This window comes from Gobius niger (assembly GCF_951799975.1).
Source record: "Gobius niger genome assembly, chromosome: 14".
Classification (NCBI taxonomy): Eukaryota; Metazoa; Chordata; class Actinopteri; order Gobiiformes; family Gobiidae; genus Gobius; species Gobius niger.
Genome location: NC_136865.1, coordinates 26,952,258 through 26,974,158, shown reverse-complemented (window position 1 = coordinate 26,974,158; position 21,901 = coordinate 26,952,258). Strand labels below are relative to the sequence as shown.

Here is a 21,901-nt window from a genome sequence, read left to right as displayed (position 1 = left end):
GTAGTACTCACAGGCCTCTCGGTGCAGGTCCCACAGTCGGATGGATCCATCTGCGCTCCCCGTCACCACCAGGGGGGGCGCCGAGCAAAACCGGGCTGCACTCACCTTCCTACGGTGCCCTGAGAGGGTCAACTACAGGGACAAAAAACAGAGTGAACCACGAGTACGCCAGCACTATTGTGCATGTTTTTCAGTCTGGTGGAGTAAACTCAAGGGAAATCACCCAAAATCAGGGACAACATGCCTCGCCCCCCTCTGTGTGAGGCATGTTGTCCCGTAACCTTCTGTCTAACCACTATGCCACGTTACCTTGGGTACGGAGTCATCCAGTTGCCAGAGTAACGCAGACTTGTCATATGTGGAGGCCAGGACCCGAAACCCCTAAAAAGCAAAACCCCATGAGATCAGAAACCGTTGACTTCAGGATGATCATTTCAGCAACTAAAACATTTTGGCATACTTTCTGTCAAAGTGATATTTTTCCTGACTGAAATAAGACTAAAACTGTATTTAAAGTAGTTAGTGAGATAACACTTCGGCTAAAATCTCCAGATATTTTTGTCTAAATGAAAGTAGCAAGACGGACATATAATTTTATATTCAAGGTCCACGGAATATGATAAATGTGTGATAAATGAATTACAAATGCTTAATGTTAAAGTGCATATAGTGCATAATCTTAAATATAATTGTGTTGACTATGTTTTTGCAACAATTGTGTCTAATGTGTCATTTGCACTTTAAGTTAATTGTGGATAAATTTACATGAAATGTATTTGAGCAAAACTAGACAAAAAATTCAAAGTATTATTTGACTAAAGTTTCACTAAAACAAATAAATCTTTTCCTCACAGTTTGGTCGAAGTCGATGCAGGTGACGCTCTCAGTGAATCCGAACAGAGTGGCTCCCACAGAGAGAGATCCTGCGACAAAAGCACAGGGTTATATGGTCCAAAAGTACTACTACTGCATCTGCCCTCTCCGCTGCAGTACTTACCGTTACGTACGTCCCACAGTTTGAGGCGGCGGTCGGTTCCAGCCGTGGCCAGAACGTCTGCGGAGCGGCTGAAGCTCACACAGTGCACGCCTTCGTCCTGAGGCTCCTGCAGGGGGCAGCACAGAGCCGGGTCAGACCTGGTTTTTACTACTACTTCTAGATTTCTGCATATTAAAGGAACACTAAGTAACATTTTGGACTATACTGTTGCCATCAACACACAAACGCACTCCCAATGACCAGAAGGGATTTAACCTCTTCTCCCCCACCTGAACTGAGCACATTTCTCCAGTTTGGCATTACCCAAATCTAAAAAATTCTTTCAAATAAGCATCAAAACAGCATCAAAAACAAGGATGATAACGAAACAAAAACAAGACAACGAAAAAGCGATGAAAAAGCAACAAAGAAGAAACAGAAGAGCAACAAAAATCGTGCCAGAAAAGCAATAATGCAATATATAAAGTAGCTTAAGCAATTAAAACAGAGACAAAAAGGCTTTAAAAATGTGACAAACCACTGCAACAATGTGACACAAAAGTTACGATCAGTTTTATAGGCCTTATCGTTCACAAATGAGGCATAACACTGTTGCTCTCCAGTCCAGAAGCTTTGGATTTAGATTTGGGTAAAGCCGAACAAGAGAAAATGCGCTCAGATAAAGTGGGGTTGAGAGGTTAAATGTGTTAGGAATATGGTGCATTCATGTGGACTGGGGAGCTAGTTTTACCCGAGATGTGTCAAATAAAAATGGTCTTTTATCATTGATTAGTGCTTAGCTGAGCTAATCATTTAGATGTGTTAGCATCTCAAAAGCTAAATGTTAGTTAGTTTAAAAAAGAAATCATGAAAATTTACTTTTTGATAACGTTGACACACTAAACAAAAAAAAGTAGCAGTGTTTAACTAAAAAGCTCACACTAGACGATAAAAGAACAAATCAGCTGATTTCCGCAGTCAGGACCACATGAACGCACCAATAGACCTAACCTCAACCTCAAATTCTGCTGATTTTAGTCACAGCTCCATGGAGACGGACTGGAGACGCACCCACTCCCGATTAAGTTAAAGTCATGTCGTAGGAGAGCTGAGCCACTCACAGCAAAGCCTCATGTTTGCTACATTTATGAGGTCATAATAAATACTTGTATTATTTCTCATCTCAGACTTTTTATTCATGTCATATCAAGTGCATTAAAAATATTTAAAAATAATAAAGTAAAAGACTGGCTTAGTGTCTTCTACTTTGTCTGGAGCCAAATTATTTCTAATTACTGTTGTTCATTGGGGCTGTGATCAGGAATTCAGAGAAAACGTGTATTGGTTTTCTTTTGTATTCCTTTTAAAAATACAGTATACTGGGGACAGAAAGAAGAACACCACATTCTCCACACTAAGAAAATGTGCACTCTGGGAACTATAGTCCTCTGCAGTGCATTCTGGGAGCTGCAGTCACTGAACACTGCTGTTGATCTTGTCGTTGAGAACAGAGAAGCCTCAGTCCTGACCACAGTAGACCTTTGTACGACACCAAAGAGCGGTGCCAGCCTGGTCCGGGTTCAGTCCCGGTTCAGTCCTGGTCTAAACCCAGCTTTAGTCCTGGTTTGTGGAGGAGGATTTTTTTTTGCTCCGTCAGTAGAATGTAAGCAGGTGGAGCAGGTGCCAATATTCTGTATATGTTATGTGACATTTACGTTCATGAGAAACGTCCAAAGGGAAATGTCCTGGTGTCTGTGTCTGAATAGTTAACATTTCCAGTCTGCTGTACATTCACACTGTACAAAGACAAGGTGAGTAAAGTGTCCCAACATATTCTAAAGTAAGTCTCCTTCATGCCACAGTGTTGGTTTTCCAGTAGGGTGACCAAACGTTCCGGTTTACCCACAACAGTCCCAGCTTTGAGCCCTATGCCCCTGTGGATTTTCAAAAACCATTGATGTGTCCCAGTTTTGCCCAACCTGTCCGAGGTGTCCCGGATTTGGACCAAACCCAAAGGTCCATCACCTCAATGGTCGATTAACAGACCCTGTACTTGATTTTTGTTTACGTCTATTGAAATAAAAAAGACTGTCCATGTAAATATAAAGTGTTTTTTATCGATTGTGAGCTTGCTGGTTAGTTTTGGTTTGGCATCATTGTGACAGTGGCCCTGAAAGTTGTGAAATGCGCTTACAAAATTATCCCTGTGAAGAAATGGCATGTTAGAAATGTGTTAGGAAAGTTTGGACACAAATTAACAAACAGTTAAAGGGATATTTCACGATTTTTGACATAGGGCCTAATTTCCTAGTTATCCAGAGTGTTGCTGATTTCTGGAGATGTTTTCTTTTGTAATTCAAGCAGTTCTTATGTTTGCAGAGTTTCGTGGCGCTAGGCTAGTGCATTTCTATGGTATCATCAGATGGTATCATCTGGTATCAGCGTCTGTCCGACACGGCCAACTACACCTGTGTGGCCAAGAACATCGTGGCCAAGCGCAAGAGCTCCACCGCCGTGGTCATCGTCTACGGATTTCCCATCAACCAGTGCTCCTCCTGTGACCAAAACAGTGAAGATGGCGGCCGCGACACAACGATCTTTCACCAAAGAAAAAAAAGAGTGGAAAAAGAGTGGTGCGCACTGAATGGGTGCTGCTGCCAGATGCTCTCTCATCGAATGCAATTTCTCCATCTGTGAGATCAATAAAGTACCATCTTATCTTATCTTATCTTATCTTATCAGCTAGTCTGCATTAAAAACAGTCTGACTCCACAGTGCACCTGAGGCAAATCACTTATAACACCAGACTAACCATATAAATGTCTGTGTCGATAGAATAATTTTAACCGTTTTGCATTTAAAATACCTTATATTTGAGCAGCATCAGCTTCGTGGTTGTGTAAGCTACGCAGCGGCGGAATGATCTGCTAGAAAATAGTCCCTCAAAATGCGATCATTCATGTGATGCAAGGTCAGTTATATTCCAAAAATTATTCTATGGACACAGAAATGTATATTGTTAGTCTGGTGTTATAAGTGATTTGCCTCAGGTGCTCTGTGGAGCGGGTCAGACTGTTTTTAATGCAGGCTAGCTGATACCATAGAAATGTGCTAGCCTTGCACTAGGCTAGCACCACGTAACTCTTCAAACATAAGAACTGCTTGAATTACACACAAAAAATATCTCAAGAAATCAGCAACACTCTGGATAACTAGGAAATGAGGCCCTATGTCAAAAATCCTGAAATATCCCTTTAAATTTCCGCTCCCTCTTTCATAGTTATAAACAAAAACAAACAGATTCACTATTTGAAGAAATAGTAAATGTGAAGAACAACACGATTTATCTCCCCCACAAATTCCTATCATGTTCTGGTTATTAATGTGGAAAATCTAGTCCCCCTATTGTTGAGGCCCGCAAATAATGTTTTGTCTTTTAACGAGGAATAAAATCAGTCTAACACCAGAAACCCCAGCCCCACGTGTTCGGTGGGGGCGGTCTTTAGTTCATGAGCTGTACATCGCTGTATGTGTGTATTGACAGGTTTCGTACCCACACGTGCTGGGCGCAAGTGGGGGGCCCGGACGAAACACAGAAGGTCGTCGGTCGAAACATATCCACCTCCAGACTCAGGGACCGGACGCGCCTCTTCCTGTGACATCACACGTTACAGATGAGCAGTTGTTGTACATTTCTCCCTCGAAACACCGGCATTCACCTACGCATTTGGTTAAAAAGTCCTAAATTCAAACTCAGAACTCACGTGAAGAGGTCACGGATGGAGCTGAGGATCCGGGGAGACGAGGCCGATGCTGATCTGCAACAAAACCACACACAAAAAAAACACACGATGTACAACCAAACAGAGAAACACCCTGGACATTAGTCACTGATTCATTCAAACACTGGAGAGTACCTGGTTCTTTGGGCCGCGGGCGGCGCAGGGGGAGTGGTCGGGGAGGGGCCTCTGGACACTGGGGCACTCACACTGCACACAAACACAATCACAGTTAGAGATAAACACTGAACAGGTCCAAACTAAGCCAAACTGAGCAAGTACATGTTCTTCTGTGTCTGCATAGGTTTCCTCTGAGTGCATAACCTCCCCTACCACTAAAAACATCAATCAATCTTTATTCACAATAGTCCAGGATGAAAGAGAGTGTGTTTGTAAGTGCGAGTTTGGGACAATGGAAGTTTATGAATCGATATGCTTTTATCAGTGATCATTTTGACCTCCGACTGACCTGTCGGCGCTGACCTCTGACCTCTCCGAGTGGAGATTCTGCAGCTTCACCTCTCGAGCCCTGCACAAGAGAGATGTGAACCACTGAGAGCAGAAGCAGTAATATTAGCAGTACTGGCTAGTTCCTGTACTCGTACCGTGAGCGGCGGCTGTTGTGGCAGTTCATGCGCCGCGCCTCCTCCCGTTTTGATTGGATGAGCTGCTCCAGGAGGCGGGACTCGTGCTCCACTTCCTGTCTGAGGGCAAGCTCCGCCTTCTCCTGTTGCAGTAGTAACGAGTCATACTGGCATTTCAGAGTGGCGTTCTTTTTGCGCACCATCTCCGCCCGACTGTGCAGCTCCGAGCGAGATTCTAGCGCCCCCTGGAGCCGCAACGCCACCTCGCACAGTCTGCACACGACAGGGACGACGGCAGTTAGGACACAATCACACAATGCATATTAATATATTGTGCATGTTCATGTTCTAGTACGATTTGGAACCATCAGCGTCAAAAGATCCACATTGGAACATTTAAAAAAAAAAGAAAGTATTTTTTTCTCGCAAAAAACAAATCATCATGCTATTGTCCAGCCTTAAAAAGAATAACCTGGATCCCTCAGTGCTGTCTAACTATAGACTTATATCCAAGTTGCCCTTTTTGTCAAAGGTACTAGAGAAAGTGGTCTTCTACAGCTGCAATCTTATTTGGATTCAAACCAAATTACAGAGACACTACAGTCTGGCTTTAAATCGTCACAGAGCACAGAAACAGCACTTTTAAACATTTTAAATTATTTGCTTTTAATGGTAGATTCTGGCCAGGCAGCTGTTTTGGTGCTGGTAGAAAATATGACATTTCCCATTATTGCTTTGCCGATGACGTCCAAATTGAAATTCCTCTGAAGTCAGAAAGCAGTTCAATGCAGTCTTTGCAGAGTTTCCTCGTTCACTTCCAGGAAGTGAAAGACTGGCAGAAGCTTAACTTCCTCAACCTAAATGAGAGCAAAACTGAAATTATTATGTTCGGCAGTACTGACCAGACCTTTGATCTTGGTGTGCCCATCAGCTCCCATGTAAAAAGTTTAAATTTGACAAACAAGTCAGCTCAGTGGTTAAAACAAGTTTCTTTCAGCTTCGCCTGATTGATAAAGTAAAACCATATCTGCCCTCTAACCAGCTGGAAAAAAAGAGTCCACATGTTTATCTTTACACGTCTGGACTATTGCCATTCTCTGTACTAGGACCGGTCTTGATTCTGGATCCATTCGTTGCTGACCACTTCACTCCAGAGCTACAGTCTCTTCACTGGCTCCCAGTGCCTTTCAGGGTAGAATTTAAATCCTACTGCTGTTTTTTTAATCACTGAATGGCCTGGCTCCAGAGTATTTGTCTGAAATGTTGACTTTATATTCTCCTGTGAGAGCCCTTCAGTCACGTGACCAGCTTCTTTTAACCCGTCCCCGCTCGAATAAAAAAAAAAAAAAAGGTTTTTGCGGTCGCTGGACCCGAACTTTGGAACGAGCTCCCTCTGAGCATCAGCCTCATCCATTGAGAGCTTTAAGTCACTCTTTAAAACGCGCCTTTATGCATTGGCTTTCAACACATGCGGAGTCGAACATTCTATGTTGTTGCTTATTTGTACCTCGTATATATGTATATTTTGTCTCTTGTTGAAACATGTAGTGTCAGCTGTATTTTAAATGTGCTTAATAAATAAACCTTGACCTTGAGGGTTCTTCTGACCTGTTTAGCTGCTCTTCGAGGACTCCGTCCTTCAGCTCCAGCTTGTGTTGCAGCTCCACCACCTCGCAGGCCAACTGCATCATGGGAAATAACGCTTACAATTATTCCTAAACCAGTGGTCATTAAACTTTTGAAAGCCGAGCCATCTTCAATCTTTAAGAGCATTGTTATTTAGCGGCACCAATTCAGAAAGATATTCCTCTGCCACTCTGCCACAGGAAGTGACGGTGTATGATGGCGTGAGAGCTCACCTGTCCTGTGTCCAGGGAGTGCAGCTCATTCTGAAGGAGCTGGACGGAGCTCTGAGAACAGCTGCGAACACAAATAAATATAAATATTACTGGTAGAGGGAGGGACGGCGTGAGGATGAGGGATTGGTGAGGCACAGGTGAGTTACCTGAGAGAAGCTCTGATCCCATTGGCTCGCTCCAGGAGTCTAGAGTCTGCGGAGAGACCGGACTTTGAAGGGACTTTCTGAGCCAAAAACCTAAACTTCAACTCTCAGTGATTAATGCTTATATTCAGTCTTCAGTGTTCTTCCTCTTGACCTTTGTAGGCTACAATGTCTTCAACATGATTCAGAGCATGTAGACTAGTTTATTTTGGAGCACATCTGTAGGACTTTTTCCCAGTAGTTTTACTTTTAGGGCAGTGCACTCTCACATCTTAACTGCATGAGACAAACCTGTTTTCTCACATACTCCAAATACTCAACAGGCAGTTGGCTTCATAGCAGCACTACTACTACTATAGTTCTGACACACAGCTGAAGTAGTATCTTTATAGTACAGTACAAGAGGAGGCCTGTCTTCAAAGAACACAGTACAAATAAGTCAGTAAAGTTACAGTGCAGTCTCAATCAGACTCACAGTGCGTAAAGAGCTGCGTGAAGCGCGTGCTCTGGTTCCGGTCCCGTCGCTTGAGCTCGTGCACGATGTGTCTTCTCCACGCGCACGCCATGGCACGCTCGTGTGCGCAGGTCAGTGCGGTCCAGTCCGGGACTCGGTACAGTGCCGGGGTTCAGTCCCGGCGCAGAATCGGACGGAACAGAGGCGAGGCGCGTGCACGTACTTAATGCTCGATCCAGCGGACATGAGCCAATCACAGCACTGTAAACACTTCCGGACTCAAGACAATAAACATAAACAACACGTGCAGGGCAACACCCCGCTGATCCGGGCATTAATGAAGATTAGGCTGTGGCGCGTCTGAAAACAGCGAGAGACTAAAACCTTTAGCCTAAAATAATCACACACTTTGATCCATGTCGCGTGAATCATCAGAGAAGGAAAGTGAAAGCAAGACAGGGCGCCCTCTGCAGCGGAGCCCACGCACTGCAGCCTTTTCAGAATCATGACTCCTTTATGAATTTTCCAAGACATAAAAGTTAAATATAAATTAGTGGTGGGAAGTTAACTTTAGCCTTTGTAATTAATTCATCGCATTTCGCATTCATTTAGAGGTGTATTTTCTTTGTATTTTCCCATTTTTACTTATTTGAAGTGGCGATATGAAGCCTGTGTGATTTCATTAACGTGATCACAGTTTGGTTTATTTTGGAGAATCATCTTTCTAAGTAGGTTTATGTCGGCTTAATTGTGTGAATAAACAAGTTTGATGTAAAATAGTTTTTGGCTTAACGCGGTGTTCGTCCCTAGGCAACCAGAAACCAGCAAACTGCCTGTGCCGCTGGAGTGTGATTCATTTTGATATTTGATATAATATTTTTAATTGCATTAAACCATGTGTACTTACTTAATCGTAATAAATAGAAGAGAGTCCCAGCCCTAATATATATATATCAACAATGCTTTTGTGACAATCACAATACTACAACATGAAAAATGAGGGTTATCTGGATCAGGATCTCAGCCTTTTAAAACTTCAGATAATATCCTTCAAAGATGGGGAATTCACGGGAAAAAACATAATTAGAAAATACTTTATTTCTTATAAACAAAACAATACATAAAAACATTAAAAAACAGTGATTAAACGCAGACAGTCCTCTCACATGACGCTTTCTTGTGCAGCTCTGTACCGGTACTGTTGTGATACTCTGATACTCCAGTCTGTAACAGTATGTAGTACAGTGTCGTACTCCCGTTGTAAAAATCAGTCTAGTTTGTTTCGCGTCATCTGCACCAGCAGATCCGAGTACCGCTCCAGCAGGGCCACTGTGTGACTGCAGTGCTCCAGGCGTCCACAGAGCCCCTGTGTGGCAGCGCAGTGTTCAGTTAAACCAGAGGGGGCGCCGTCTTTGCTGCAGTTCTCAGACTCCTTGTTGGTGGCGCTCTGACAACACGAGCTGCAGATCCCCAGTGGCCTGTTGGGGGCGCTGTCTCCACGCACGGTGCTGATGGTGGAGTGGACTTCATTGAAAGCGTTATGCAGAACTGCAGCGAGCGCCGGGACGCTCTGCACCTGAAGGACAGAGTTCACATCAGTTAAAAAAGGAGCGCTGTGATCAAACCCTGCTAAAGAGAGTGCGGTGCAGCGGGAGGACGGGGAGGTGTCTGGGGAGCGGGGGGGAGTACCTGTCTGTAGAGCTGAACCGCTTCCTCCGCCGCACGCTGGAACAGCAATGCCACCTGCAGGACTTCCTGTTCACCCGGAAGGGGGCCGGGCCTGTCACACTCAGGGGCGGGGCAGGAGGCAATATTTTCCATTACCTGTTCGGTCTCTGTTGAAATAAGCAAAAAGAATAAAATGAAAGACCAAGATAAAGATAGCTTCAGCTCGAGTGAAGTCAGCTGTACCTGCAGGAGGTGGGGCGCAGTCAGGGGGCGGGGATACATCAGGAGGCGGGATCACAGCAGCAGGTGTAGACTCTTCGGGCGTGGCCACAGGTGGGGCTGAAACACTGAGAAGAGTTGCATTCAGTCCAAGAACAGAAGTATAACCCAGTGGTTCCCAACCTTTATTATCTCGCGTGCTTCTCGAGTCTCATTTCTACTCAAAGTACCACTTACCTGGAGGGCACAGCCTATTACTTAATTTAAGCATTGATCTCAGACACACATTTGGTTCCATTGACTGCATCTTACCTCATGACTACAGAGACCTCCTCTGGACCTTCACAGACCAAGTCCTTCGAGCCCTGGTCCGGTCTCTGGTCTGGCTTGACGTTCTCCTTCTCGTGGAGCCCGATTCCATTTCCAACCATCCCCTGCGTCATGGGGTTGCTTTTGAGAGCATCTGATTGGACCAAACACAGGAAGTCTCAAAGGGTGATATAGACAACACAAGCGGTATATTGGACTTTTTTCAGGCATTTACAACTATTTTAGACACTTTGTATTTCATTGTAAAAAATAATGTGTCTAAATGAACAGTTTTCCAAATATGATGGGGATATAACATGGCTAAAAGCTGAAAGGGTTCCAATAAAAGCAGAATTAGTCTCACCACTCAGTCGCCGGGATCCAGACTTTACAATAGATTCTGTCGACAGCCGCTTAAGGCCGGACTCTGTTGATCCAAGTTCAAGGCCAGACTTGAACTTTACTTGAACAGAAGTTTCAGTTCTAAGACTGGATTCTTTGGGGACCGAGCCTTTGGTTTGAGGCTGAACCTAAAGCACAAGAGTCACATTTAAGCCCAATTGTTCAGTGCAACCAAGACAGAGAGAGTGCTGGGTTAGTTCAGCAACAAAAGAGGACAGGGCCAAGGTTCAGCCCTGGTCTGGACCTGCTGCCGTCCTAGTACCTGGATGTTGTCGATGGAGCTCTCCTCCAAGATCTTGGGACATGAGGTTGGAGCCTTGGACCTGAAAAAACAACATGACAGGCCTGATGAAGATCTGCTCAGTCACTGTTGAAACCTAAAAGAGTTTTATAATGATCTCACTGTATTATGTCCGGGTCCTGGTCTGGTCCAGTCCTGGTTTAGTCAAGTCTTACCGTATTCGATCCTGGAAGCGGGACAGAAAGCGCGTGGACAGACTGAGGCGCGGCTGCAGGAAGTGCTTCGGCTCCGGAGGCTGGAGGCTCTTGAGGTCAGTGTCAAACCGCTCTGAAGGAGAAAGGCCATGTCAGAGAATGAATGTGTAATTATGTTAAGCAAAGGCAAGTCTATTCTTAGAAAGCGAAACGCAGTAGTTTGTTTTTGCTGTGATCACCAAGAAAGAATCTTGTAAGAATCCCTTCTGCAGACATTGTGCAAGCATTTAACCTTGAAAAAGTGTATATTCCAAAAGGTTCTGGGCATGCGTTGTGGGCAGCGATAGCCTTCAGTCACCTTCACTCAGACTCAGGAAGTTGTCGTCCTTGTTGATGATGTTTAGAGCCAAAGAGTCAAAGTGCTTCTGTAGAGGACTCTGCTCCGGATGGTTCTCCTCCAGAGTGTCCTGTTGGTTCTCCAGGACCAGGCTGGACCTGGATTCAGAAGTGGACTCGCTCAAGGACTCACAGTCTGCAAAAAAGTTGAATCAGTTGGAAGTTTCTCTGAGCCATTTAATACATTTTCACATCTTGGAGGAATAAAAACTGTTTATTGCTGCACGTAGTACCTGCGTCATGGTTCTGCTCGTTGCTCTCTGTCGACCCGTCTGAACTGACCAAGTCCTGATCCTCCTCACCTTTGACCTCCTGACCCTGAATGGAAAAGTCCCTGAAAGGCATCCACCAATCAGATCACAGCATATAGGCATAGTCCATCCCGAGACCTGAAGGTTTTCTGAATAACGGGTCATGTGGGACTCACCTGTCTGAGGAGCTGTGGTCTGGAAACAGGCAAAAACTACACGACACCAAGGCTGTAGGCTGCTCAACCTGAACATGTGCGGGGGATGAAAAAGAGACAGAATGAGAGACTCAGACCAGAGCATGAGGAGACCGAGCACCATCATCTGTGGCTGCAGGTCTTACCTCCTCCTCGTCATCCACCAGAAGACTCTCCAGACTTTGAGGACAGAACTCCTGCTCCAAATCTAGGTCCAAATCCTGCTCCAAGTCCTGGTTCTGGGTCGAACTCGGGGAGAAGACGTTTATGGGGTTCATTTGCTCCGCCCACCGCCTCCTCACCTGTGGGGGCTCAGCATTTGATTGGTCGAGAGCAGCGGGACCCCCTCCTCCTCCTTGCTGTAAAGTACCATAAAAGAAAGCTGTACTCAGGTTGACCTGATGATGAACCAAACGACATAATCCGAGACCATGACTAATCCCAGATTAAGAATTTGGAATTTAGAATTATACTTTTATTTGATATTTATTCTGTTAAGTCCTCACCAGTTTCCTCAACCATAGAGGAAGCTTCCCATTGGTCTGTAGAAGAGGCAGCTCTGAAACACAGCATCAAAATCTTGAGACATTTAGATTTCAGGCTGAAGCAACTACAAATCCAATCCTTTTTGCACATATGCCTCGTGTATCTGAAATCATCCCCACTTTATTTCTTAAGCTTTCGGAGCATTTATGCCCTTCATGTACCATCTTCTGTCTCAGCTCTTCCTGGGGTCAAAACTTTTGACTCCCCCTCCTCCACCAGCAGAGACATCTGACTGGATGATTCCTCTGGCAGAGCAATCTGATTGGACGGCCCAGTGATAAACGTCTCCCTCCTGAAACAGAAAAACGGTAAAGTTGTTTTTCTTTGTCCCTGACATGTTATTTTGGGCACAAACAATTAATCCTGTTTGAGTTAGCATTTAGCTCCAATGCCACTTTTATACAAGATAAAAACTACAAAAAGTCTGCACAATCAGTAAGGAATTTTATATGCTTTGATGCTTTGTTGCCATTTGCTTTTTTTCCAGTTCCTCCAAAAACCAAAATGCCGTCACAGTAAACATGTAAGAATTCTGAGAAGACTCCAGAGTAGCTCGAAGGCACACACCTGATGTTTTGCTTCCTGTTCTTTTCCTTTTTCCTGTCCAAGCCCCGCCTCTTCCGCATCAGTGATGTCATACTGGAGTCCAGCCGCCACACAAAGATGCAACTGAGGAACCAATCAGAAAATACATCTTGGATGAACCAATTAGAGAGGAGAGGATTAATATGAGCCAATGAGAGCGCAGTACCTGTCTCCGGACGCGGTGATGAGGCGTGTGCAGTCGGCGCTGAAGCGAATCGACGTCACGATCTCTGGAAAACAAGTTCAAAACAAAAATGAAATCAGCATTTACTGCTCAAACACAGGACAGGTGTCTATCCCAGGACTGACCCGAGTGCCCGTGCAGCGTGGCCACACACTCCCCACTCTCATAGTCGAAGATACAGATGGTTTTGTCTGAGCAGCTGGAGGCCACGTATGAACCCGAGGGGTCAAAGGTCACCTATAACAAGGTCAAGTCTGTCACTGCACAGTTCAAGGTATAAGCATGATTTAAGTGGTTTCAGTAAGTCTGACTTTGAGCAGAGCTCCTTCATCGCTGGAGGATCCTTTCAGAGTCTTCGTCAGCTTCCCGCTCTCCACACTGTACACCCTGCAACAACAGACCCGGGTTAGACCTGCTCTAGACCTAGTCCGGTTGTGGTTCAGTCCTGGTTTACCGAATGTTTCGATCTTGGCAGGCGAACGCGGCCTGGGTTCGGGTGGAGTCCAAGTCCAGATCGTACAGAGAGCTCTTCTCTACCACATGATGTGTCCGCGAGAACAGCCCCGTCCTCTGAAGAAATGATTCAATGAATAAAAAGCAAAATCATTAGTGGCGCAGATGAAGGTTCCTGGATGTGTGGCAAAACACTTGACAGATGACAGCTCAAGAACTTTTGTCTTGCAATGAAAAAATATAATAAAATGGAAGGGGAAAAGCTCTCGACTTTCTTCTTTTTGCCCCATTCCTAGCCTGACCTAGAAACCTCCTCCCATCGAGCAAACAAGTTGCTGACAGGAACAGACAACACTGCAGGAAGTGAGGAATGCAATCTCAGCTGTGGGTGTTGATCTGGTCGCATTTCGGTGGAGCAGAAAATGGATATGCTGCGTTTTGTCGGGGAGTGATACAGAGAAATGCGGAACGCAAGTACAGAATGTGGACCAGCTTTCATATTACAATCGTAACTTTATGTGGTATGTGGTGTAGTGTGGGGGAGCGCAGTGGAGTCTGGGGGTAAACCAAACCCTGCTGGGATGATCACACCGACCTGTTCCGCCGTCTGGACATAGATGCTCTTATCAGCTCCACAGCTCACCATCCTCAGCTCTGGACTCTCCCCTGGAGCAGAGACATAGAGCCTGCTTTAGACCTTGTGTAGTCCAGGGTTAGACAGTTCAGTCCCAGTTTAGAATATGAAATATGTCTTGGATAGTTTTGTAGTACAAAGATTACAATCGAGAGGCTGCACTGTTGATTTTTCCTGCCAGTTATGCTTTTAATTGTCCTGTGTCTAGTTTTCGTTCAGTCCCGGTCCAGTACCTGTAAAGCGGACTGCGGTGATGGAGCCCGAGTGGTCATACAGGGACTGGATCAGGCTATAGTCCTGGTCTCTGTTGAAGATGTGGATGAGTCGGTCTCTGGAAGCGGAGGCCAGCAGTCGCACTCCTGACACGATACATAACCATTATCAGTGCATCTACAATGAGCTCTACGCACTCATGTTACGGTTAATAAAAAATAAAATAGTGCCAATATTTCAAGTTCAGGTTCAGTACTGGTTTACCTGAAGACTCTGGGGAGAAGTTCAGACATAGAATCTCAGAGTTGTGAGCCTCGATCTTGTGAAGCTCATCCACAAACTGCAGACCAAAAACACTGAAAGAACAGATAAAATTACACTTAAACCCAATACACAGAATAAAACACTGGCATAACGTTCAGTGTCTTCTCTGTCAGCATGAAAGCTCTCCTTTAATACTGATTACCACTTCATGAAATATTTCAACTACAAAGTAACACCAGGTCTAGATCAAGATCCAATCAGGACTAAACTGGGTCTAAAAAAGGTCAAATAATCGGACTAAGCTATGTCTAAACTTGAAAAGTGGCAATCCAGCATTGACGCTTCCGACATGAATACAAGTTTGAATATCTACCGATACCGGATACCAACAGACATAACATACAGATCGATTATTTAAAAACGTAGATTTTACAGTCATTTTAAAATGCAAACATTGAGACCTTCAAAAGTGGCCATTATTTTATTACTTTAGCCTTGATTAATGCTTGATTAATGCAAAAGACAAGGCAGGAATTGCTCGAATGTCAGATGACTGATCCAGTATTTTTTCCTGGAGCACCCCCAATACACACATCTCTAGTCTAAATCTTATGTAAACCAGCGTAATGCACAGCGTAAATGTATTTTCCTCACCTGAGGTTGCCGTGGCGATCACCTGTGGCCAGGTGAGCTCCGTCTGGACTCACGGCCAAAACCCGGAGTCCAGACTTCCCCTCAGCCTCCACTTCAGTCCGGTCCGAGTCCAAGGCTTCTCCCACGTACACAATTCTCAGCAAGTCCTGCACAAGACCAGGGCAGAGGCATCATCGGGTTAGAGGACGATCTGAACTGGTTTAGGAGGGTCTGAAAAGGGTCTATAGTTAGATATGAACTGGTTTTGGCAGTACCTGGCTGTAGCGGTTGCTGTGAGGGCTCTCAGTGCTCCACACTCGGATGGTGTTGTCAGACGAAGAGGTAAGGAACGAACAGGGAGGAAGACAAGACTCAAAATCCTCCAGGTCTGGATAAACCTGGACGAGACCAGAACAAAACCAAGCCAGGATTAGACAAGAGCAGAGGAAGAGGAGGCAGAGAGGCTCAATGATGCAGAGGATGAACAGAGCGCACCTCCAGGCTCCAGATGCAGCCGCTGTGGAAAAGCGCCGAGTAGGTCCTTTTCGGTTCCTTCAGGTCAGTCAGGTCCCAGCAGTAGAGGCTGTGGTCGCTGTAGACGCAGGAGAGCATACGTGCCGCGGAGTCTAACCCTAAAGCCATCGTGTCTGGGAACGCCGCTCCCGCTCCGCCCGGCGACTGACTGAAGAGACACACCCTTGGTTAGAGTCAGGACAGAGGGAGGTGTCTGGGGAAAGGGAGGACAGGGGAAGTACCTGCTCTGTAGCTCCACTCCCAGCCTGTGGGGGCGCTGTAAGGTGCAGATATAACTGAGGCTTGAGGAGAAAACTCTGACGATGCCGTTTGAACAACCGCAAAAAACCTGGTCACCGCACACGCTCAGCGAGGACGCACTGGACACCTGAAGACACAAAAACTTTATTAACTCATCGTGAGCTAAATAATGTTCATGTCTGGAGAGAGAAAGAGCTACAGCCGTCCGATGTGGCGCGACAAAAGTGCTTCCTTTTGAAACACATGATCAGGCCCTATGTATTTAAAGCTCATGTTAAGCTACTTGTCATGCAAGCAGCAACAGAGATGATGAGATGCTGATGGTGAATTCCTGTTTTCAACAAAGTTACAAGTCAGGTGGAGCCCTCTCACTGTAAAATGCAATTCTTTTTTCTTAGCCCTTTTAAATAAATGCTTTTACTTTACTCTGTTAACTGGGTGAAATGTTATGCAGTCTGGCTTCAAATATTAAACAGTTGAGCAAGTTGCTGATAAAAGATCATTGCTGCCCCGTGATCTGGAGGTAAATATAGCCCTGTCGTGTGTGAGTGCTGTAAGTGAATGGTCGGAGGGTCCGCTGGCGTCTGTGGTTCCAGGTTGGGACTGAGTGTTTGGTGAAGAGGGTGAGAACCTGAGGGATTTACCTTGAGGTGCACCCAGGCCTCCATGGTGCGCTTGCTATTAAACATGCACAGCAGAGCGGAGCTGGTGAGGCAGAAGGTTTTGTCCGCCATGACGCCTCTGCCGCACGCCACCGCCACGATCAGGCTGTTCTTATGTTCCCCCAGCAACGCCGAGCGGCCAATCAGAGGCACCGTGCTGTTCACCTGCAGAGAGAAACAATCAGGAGGGTGTCGGGCCGTTTTTGAGCCGCGTTGTCTGGTACTGACCCGGTTGTTTGCGGACTCTTGCAGATACCAGAACTTCAGGTGCCGGTTTCCCGCGGTGACGAAGTAGCTGCTGTCCTTGGAGAAGGAGACGCTGGACACGAGGCTGGACACTTTGTTGGACGCGATCACCGCTCCTTTCTGCAAAAGGAGCAGAAGCAGCAGAGGATACTTGAATGAAACACCGAAAACAAGATTATAGTCTGCAGCTATAAAACTGCAGCTGAATGGGATTCTTGAGAAATGTTGGGTAATGCCATTATTTTGTAGACTAGAGCCTTTTTTTATCCATTTTAATGTTGTCCAATGACATTCTACTATCAATTTAATGACTTTTAATGTTTTTAATGCCCCGCAGAAACCCTGATATACTGAAACTGTCTGATATAGTGCATCTATGGAAGGGAATTACCATACAAGCTGGTATAATTATTCTTTAACTGTGACTTTTGCACAAGCTTGTCACTAAACCACAAGAGGGAACTGAGAAACCGCAGATTTCTGTAGAATCAACAGAAGCACTAAACACTGTAAATAAGAGGTGAGACAGAGGCTATGAAGAAAATAAAGGTTTAGGTTCTAATGGTATCAAAAAAATAAAAGTACAGTTGTTCATTGTTCCTTCAGTACAGTGTTGTTTATCAATATTTAAAAAGGGACAAAAATGACACAGGATTTGGAGAAAAGTAAATTGAAAAAAATCGGGGTAAATAAAAATATATATATATTGAAAAGTTGAAAAAAAAAAAAAAAAAAAAAAAATGGAAAATTGGAAGAAAAATAATTTAAAAATGTGGGGAGAAAATTTAAAATTTCCAGAAAGTTGGGGAAAAAACTTAAATTGGGGGGAGGGGGAAGTAGAAAAAAAAAATGAACAAATGTGTTAAAACTGGGGAAAAACAAGAAACACTTGGAAAGTGTGTGTTCTGCCTTAGACAAAATTTCTTGGTTGTTTCACCTCAAAACAATTTCACCTAAAATAAATTAAATGGAAGTAAAAGGAAAAAATGAACATTATAATCTGTTTTATGGTTCTATATTTTTTTATGTATAGGTATTGAAAAAAGTATCGTTCGGGTATTGGTATTGGAAAAACTTTTACGGTACCCAGCCCTAATTACGAGCAGTGTGACTGGATTGGATCGACACCAATCTTGTGTTGAGAAATGAGAGAAAGTGACACTCCACTTTAGAAGAGAAAGGAGGAGGAGTTAGAGCAGCACCTTCCAGTCCCAGACGCAGACGGTCATGTCGTGTTGAAACCCCACAGAGACGATGTATTGGTCCGAGTGACTGAAGGCGACGCAGGACACTCCGTATTTATGAGTCTGGACCTCTGCCTTCTGCGAGCCCTCCAGGTCCCACACCCGCACGCAGGGCCGGTGTCCACTCTGCGGGACAGAAACAGGACTTAGCCAACTAAACAAGTCCTAAAACAGGGACTAAACCAGGGCTAGGCCTGACCTCTCCAGTGACCAGCAGCTTCCCATCGTGGGAGAAGGACAAGGCGCTGAAGGGCTTCCTGTGGAGACAGACAGACATGAGAAAACCAAGTGCGAGCGAGCAGTGACATCATCAGTGTGACATCATCAGTGCGGCACAGACCTGGAGGAGTTCAGGATGTGGCTCTGTTTGTTTGTGTTCAGATTGAGTAGCACCACCACACACCTGCAACAGAAAGAGGTCAGAGGAACGTCATTATTACCCGATTTCAGAAACAATCCTGCTAGTCCATCAGCTTGACCCTATTACTCTGTAGAAACTGTCAAATATTGCAATCTAAAAACTCTCAACAATAGTTAGTTAATGGTAAGACAAGGACACTTTATTTATACCGCGCATTTCGTACACAAGGCAACTCAATGCGCCTGGTGGTAAAGTGTGTGTTACAAAGTTTATTTCTAGACCAAAGTATGTCAAAGATGGTACCTGAAATTTCCAAACAAATGCAACCTTAACCTGTAATAACAGCCAATTGTGTTTTCTCTGGACTCATCTGTTTATTGTGGTTTGTAAGTTTTTTACAAACCTGAGGCTATTTTTAATTATCAAATTATTAACCCCCACCTGAACTGGGCACATTTTCTCCAGTTTGGCTTTACCCAAATCTGAAAGCTTCTTGAAACAAGTATTAAATAGCACCAAAAATAAGACGAAAAAGTGATGAAAACGCAACAAACAAAACAAAAACAAAAGAGGAACAGAAAAGTGACGAAAACAAGAATGACAATGCAACAAAACAGTGAGAAAAACATGACCAAAAAAGGGATGAAAAAGTGACGAAAATGTGTAACGAAAAATGTGGCAAAAATATGTTTAAAACCCAACAAAAAAGCGCTGTATTATTATTTTCATTTTTTAAAGTGACGACAATATGAGGAAATAGCTCCATTTATACGTCTTGTAGGTCTTAGCTTTCAAATGAGGCGTTACACTGGCCTGTGATCTTATGGATTTCGGTAAAGCTGAACTGGAGAAAATGCACTGGGTTAAGGCGGGGGGTTAAAGGTTACATAAGATCAAGCCTTCAGTTCACATTGAAATCCGAAACATCACTGCTCCAAACAACCTGGCCAGTCCAGACGATGATTGAACAACCTTTCTCTGTGATGGAAAACGGCTGCACAACTGAGAACTTTACCCAGTGAAGTGTGTGAGACGCAGTGTGAGACTCACCCGGCCGGATACGCCACCAGCCCCGAGGACGCGGACAGAGAACTAGAGGACGCCGTGAGCCCAAGGACTTGCTCCAGCCGCACCTGGACCACAAAGACCGGGGTTAGAACTGAGTCACACCTGGTTTACAGTAGGGCTGGGCAATTTAAGCGAAATCTTAGTCATCATGGGACTAGGGCTGACACGATAATTACTATATCGACTCATCGTTCAACATATAACAGATACACGATCAAGTATCGATAGAGTTAACAATATCGTTTATCGCGATACCTTCCTGCCTCAATATATCGAACTTCAATTTGTTATCGTGACAGGCCTGCATGGGACTTTATAGTCGGCAGGTTTCGAGCCATTTCGTTATAGAATTTGGACGAGACAATGGAGGATTTTTGTGTGTTAAATTAAACTGGAAGGTAGCAATTGTTATTGTTTGAGCTGAAGTTTGCTGAAAAGATGTGTCCAAGTTCAGGAATCAGCTCCACGTGTATGTATTCCTATTATGAAAAAAGAAAATCTCATAAAAAATTTAGATGAATTCATTTGCGATACTTTTTTTGCCATATCATCCAGCCCTAGTTTACAGCACTGGTACATTTGGTTATAATTGCAGTATTAGAGAGATAAAACTCTTACTGCATTATTATTCTTAATCATGTGCACTACTTAATGGAACAGGCCACCGTTTTCACCACTGAGATATGTTCTTACCTGAGCTTAGACGAGTTGATGTGTACCTGTCTGGTCTTTGAGCCCGTGGAAGAGCTTGGTTGCTTCTAACTTCACCCTGTTTGAAGCTATAGGAATATACTGGGAGAGGCCAACAACATCTTTGGTCGTTTTGCATGACTGAGTGCATGCACAACGACCAGACAGGTACACATCAACTCGTCTACAAAGCTCAGGTAAGAACATATCTCAGTGTGTAAAAACGGTGGCCTGTTCGTTTACCTTTAAGAATGTGTTTTGAGTTGTTGTACAAAGACTGATTTCAAAATCTGATTCACAGAAAGTATAACTGTTATAATCAATACCAAATCTCAATCTTAGCAATGCAACATAGAAGGGCAAGTCTCACACTCATGCAAACCGTAAGAGGATGCTCGATGTGCTGCGGTCTGCAGACTCATGATACAGCCACACAGACGCCCACTGTTATCCTTATGTCACCCGTTTCAAACCGACCTCAAGCTTTTCTTGAAAACTAGGATAATACACAGCCGTTTAGCGAGGCCTTTGTGACCCAGCCCCATCCCACTGAAGTCAGATTACAGACAGAATGGCATAAAATTCCCCCTTATATACATATAATACACTCTATTTGTTGTCCTAACTTTCTGTGTTTTGAATATTGTGTAGCCTGTTGCTTTTTCCATGTTTGTTCTGGGGGTTAAAACGGTAAAGGGTGTGGTAAAAGTGAACTTCTCGAGTCTAGATCAACTTTTGCTCCTCCATCCACAGACCAGGGACGAGCGCACACACTTTACCCGAGTTTGGCTGCTCTTCTTCGGCTGGGTGGATCTGCTCCTGCGCCGAGGACCAGCGCCCGCGTTTGTCGTTTTCCTTTTGTCCATAAGTTCAGCCATGATGACACCCAGACGCCGTGGACCGCTGCATGGAAGGAGTTCAAGCCGCCGATCAGGCTCCCGAACCCGGACAGTTGTTGGACTGTGAAGTAGCGGGAGTTAGCTCGGTGCTAACTTTGTAATCTGACTCTGCGCTCTGGCTCTAAATCCCAGGCATTTCACTCGGGGTGTATAAACAAAGCATAAACAAAGAAAAATAATAGGCGTTTTCCACCGTTATGTAAAGGGTAAGGTTATGGAGGGTTTTGTTTTCAATACAAAAACAATATACAAGTGCAGAATGTAATGAATCGCGTGGTTTTAGAACTTCTATTTCAATAATTTAAAATAAACAAACGTGAATTTCGACCCCGAATTGATTCCTAGCTTTGCTCTTCAACAATTAAATAGTTACACAATTGGATTACACAAAGTTATAAATGTTGAAGTCTTCTACTTGTGGCTGTCACAGTGCCCGGACGAAATGCCAGGGCTTCAGCGAGAGTCTGAGGCGGGACCATTTGTTCAAAAAGCGTCCCGCCCACTTCTCCCTAACAGCCAATTAGAAGCACGGAACGTCCTTGCTCAGAGACATGCCTGTACAGACAGCCAATCAGAACAGCAGAAGAGGACAGTGTTGTTGATGTCCCGCCTACTGATCTCAGCTGTCAATCTTTTTTAAAAATCACACCACAGGTCCATAAAACAAACATAAAACTGGCAACAATGACAAGAACACAAACATTTACAATTATATTTCACATTTTCGTTTCTGTTGCATCATGAATTTATAGTTTTTGTTCACAGCATTTGTGCAA

At 44.5% G+C, this 21,901-nt stretch overlaps 2 protein-coding genes across 2 annotated transcripts in view; both read right to left on the bottom strand.

The window, feature by feature from the left end:
* Positions 1-7,988, bottom strand: part of LOC306973506 (autophagy-related protein 16-1-like) — a gene marked incomplete at its 3' end in the record, with an annotated part of 8,221 nt that extends 233 nt beyond the window's left edge. The window contains exons 1-13 of the mRNA XM_079570430.1: positions 7,817-7,988; positions 7,345-7,390; positions 7,199-7,259; positions 6,948-7,021; positions 5,361-5,612; positions 5,225-5,284; positions 4,894-4,965; positions 4,741-4,794; positions 4,530-4,629; positions 998-1,103; positions 853-923; positions 310-381; positions 12-132 (exon numbers count right to left, since the gene is read on the bottom strand). Of these exons, the coding sequence (XP_079426556.1) occupies positions 12-132; positions 310-381; positions 853-923; positions 998-1,103; positions 4,530-4,629; positions 4,741-4,794; positions 4,894-4,965; positions 5,225-5,284; positions 5,361-5,612; positions 6,948-7,021; positions 7,199-7,259; positions 7,345-7,390; positions 7,817-7,907 (1,180 nt within the window). The 5' untranslated portion in view covers positions 7,908-7,988. The remainder of the gene's footprint in view (positions 1-11; positions 133-309; positions 382-852; positions 924-997; positions 1,104-4,529; positions 4,630-4,740; positions 4,795-4,893; positions 4,966-5,224; positions 5,285-5,360; positions 5,613-6,947; positions 7,022-7,198; positions 7,260-7,344; positions 7,391-7,816) is intronic.
* Positions 7,989-8,939: 951 nt separating this feature from the next.
* Positions 8,940-21,266, bottom strand: LOC306974069 (WD repeat-containing protein 62-like). Its single transcript, XM_079571180.1, has 32 exons — positions 21,006-21,266; positions 19,519-19,601; positions 18,448-18,510; positions 18,307-18,364; positions 18,066-18,233; positions 16,846-16,983; positions 16,600-16,782; positions 15,937-16,082; positions 15,677-15,863; positions 15,457-15,579; positions 15,203-15,348; positions 14,549-14,640; positions 14,305-14,430; positions 14,033-14,103; positions 13,439-13,554; positions 13,296-13,371; positions 13,110-13,221; positions 12,967-13,030; positions 12,783-12,884; positions 12,377-12,507; positions 12,176-12,228; positions 11,816-12,028; positions 11,652-11,719; positions 11,458-11,558; positions 11,187-11,360; positions 10,850-10,961; positions 10,656-10,716; positions 10,356-10,521; positions 9,995-10,145; positions 9,707-9,810; positions 9,485-9,630; positions 8,940-9,371 (listed from the first exon to the last, which is right to left on the bottom strand). Exons 1-32 carry the CDS (start codon positions 21,102-21,104, stop codon positions 9,063-9,065), a joined length of 3,942 nt encoding a protein of 1,313 aa, XP_079427306.1. The 5' UTR covers positions 21,105-21,266; the 3' UTR covers positions 8,940-9,062.
* Between the last annotated feature and the right edge of the window lie 635 nt (positions 21,267-21,901).

Bases quoted from the DNA above. Each gene is read 5' to 3' on its own strand.
- LOC306974069 (XM_079571180.1), bottom strand. From the start codon at position 21,104: ATGGCTGAACTTATGGACAAAAGGAAAACGACAAACGCGGGCGCTGGT. The intron at 14,431-14,548 runs GTAAACCAGTAC...GTATCGTGTCAG, and splicing joins CTTCTCCCCAGAGTCTTCAG to GAGTGCGACTGCTGGCCTCC. The intron at 13,222-13,295 runs GTCAGACTTACT...ACCTTGTTATAG, and splicing joins ATGAAGGAGCTCTGCTCAAA to GTGACCTTTGACCCCTCGGG.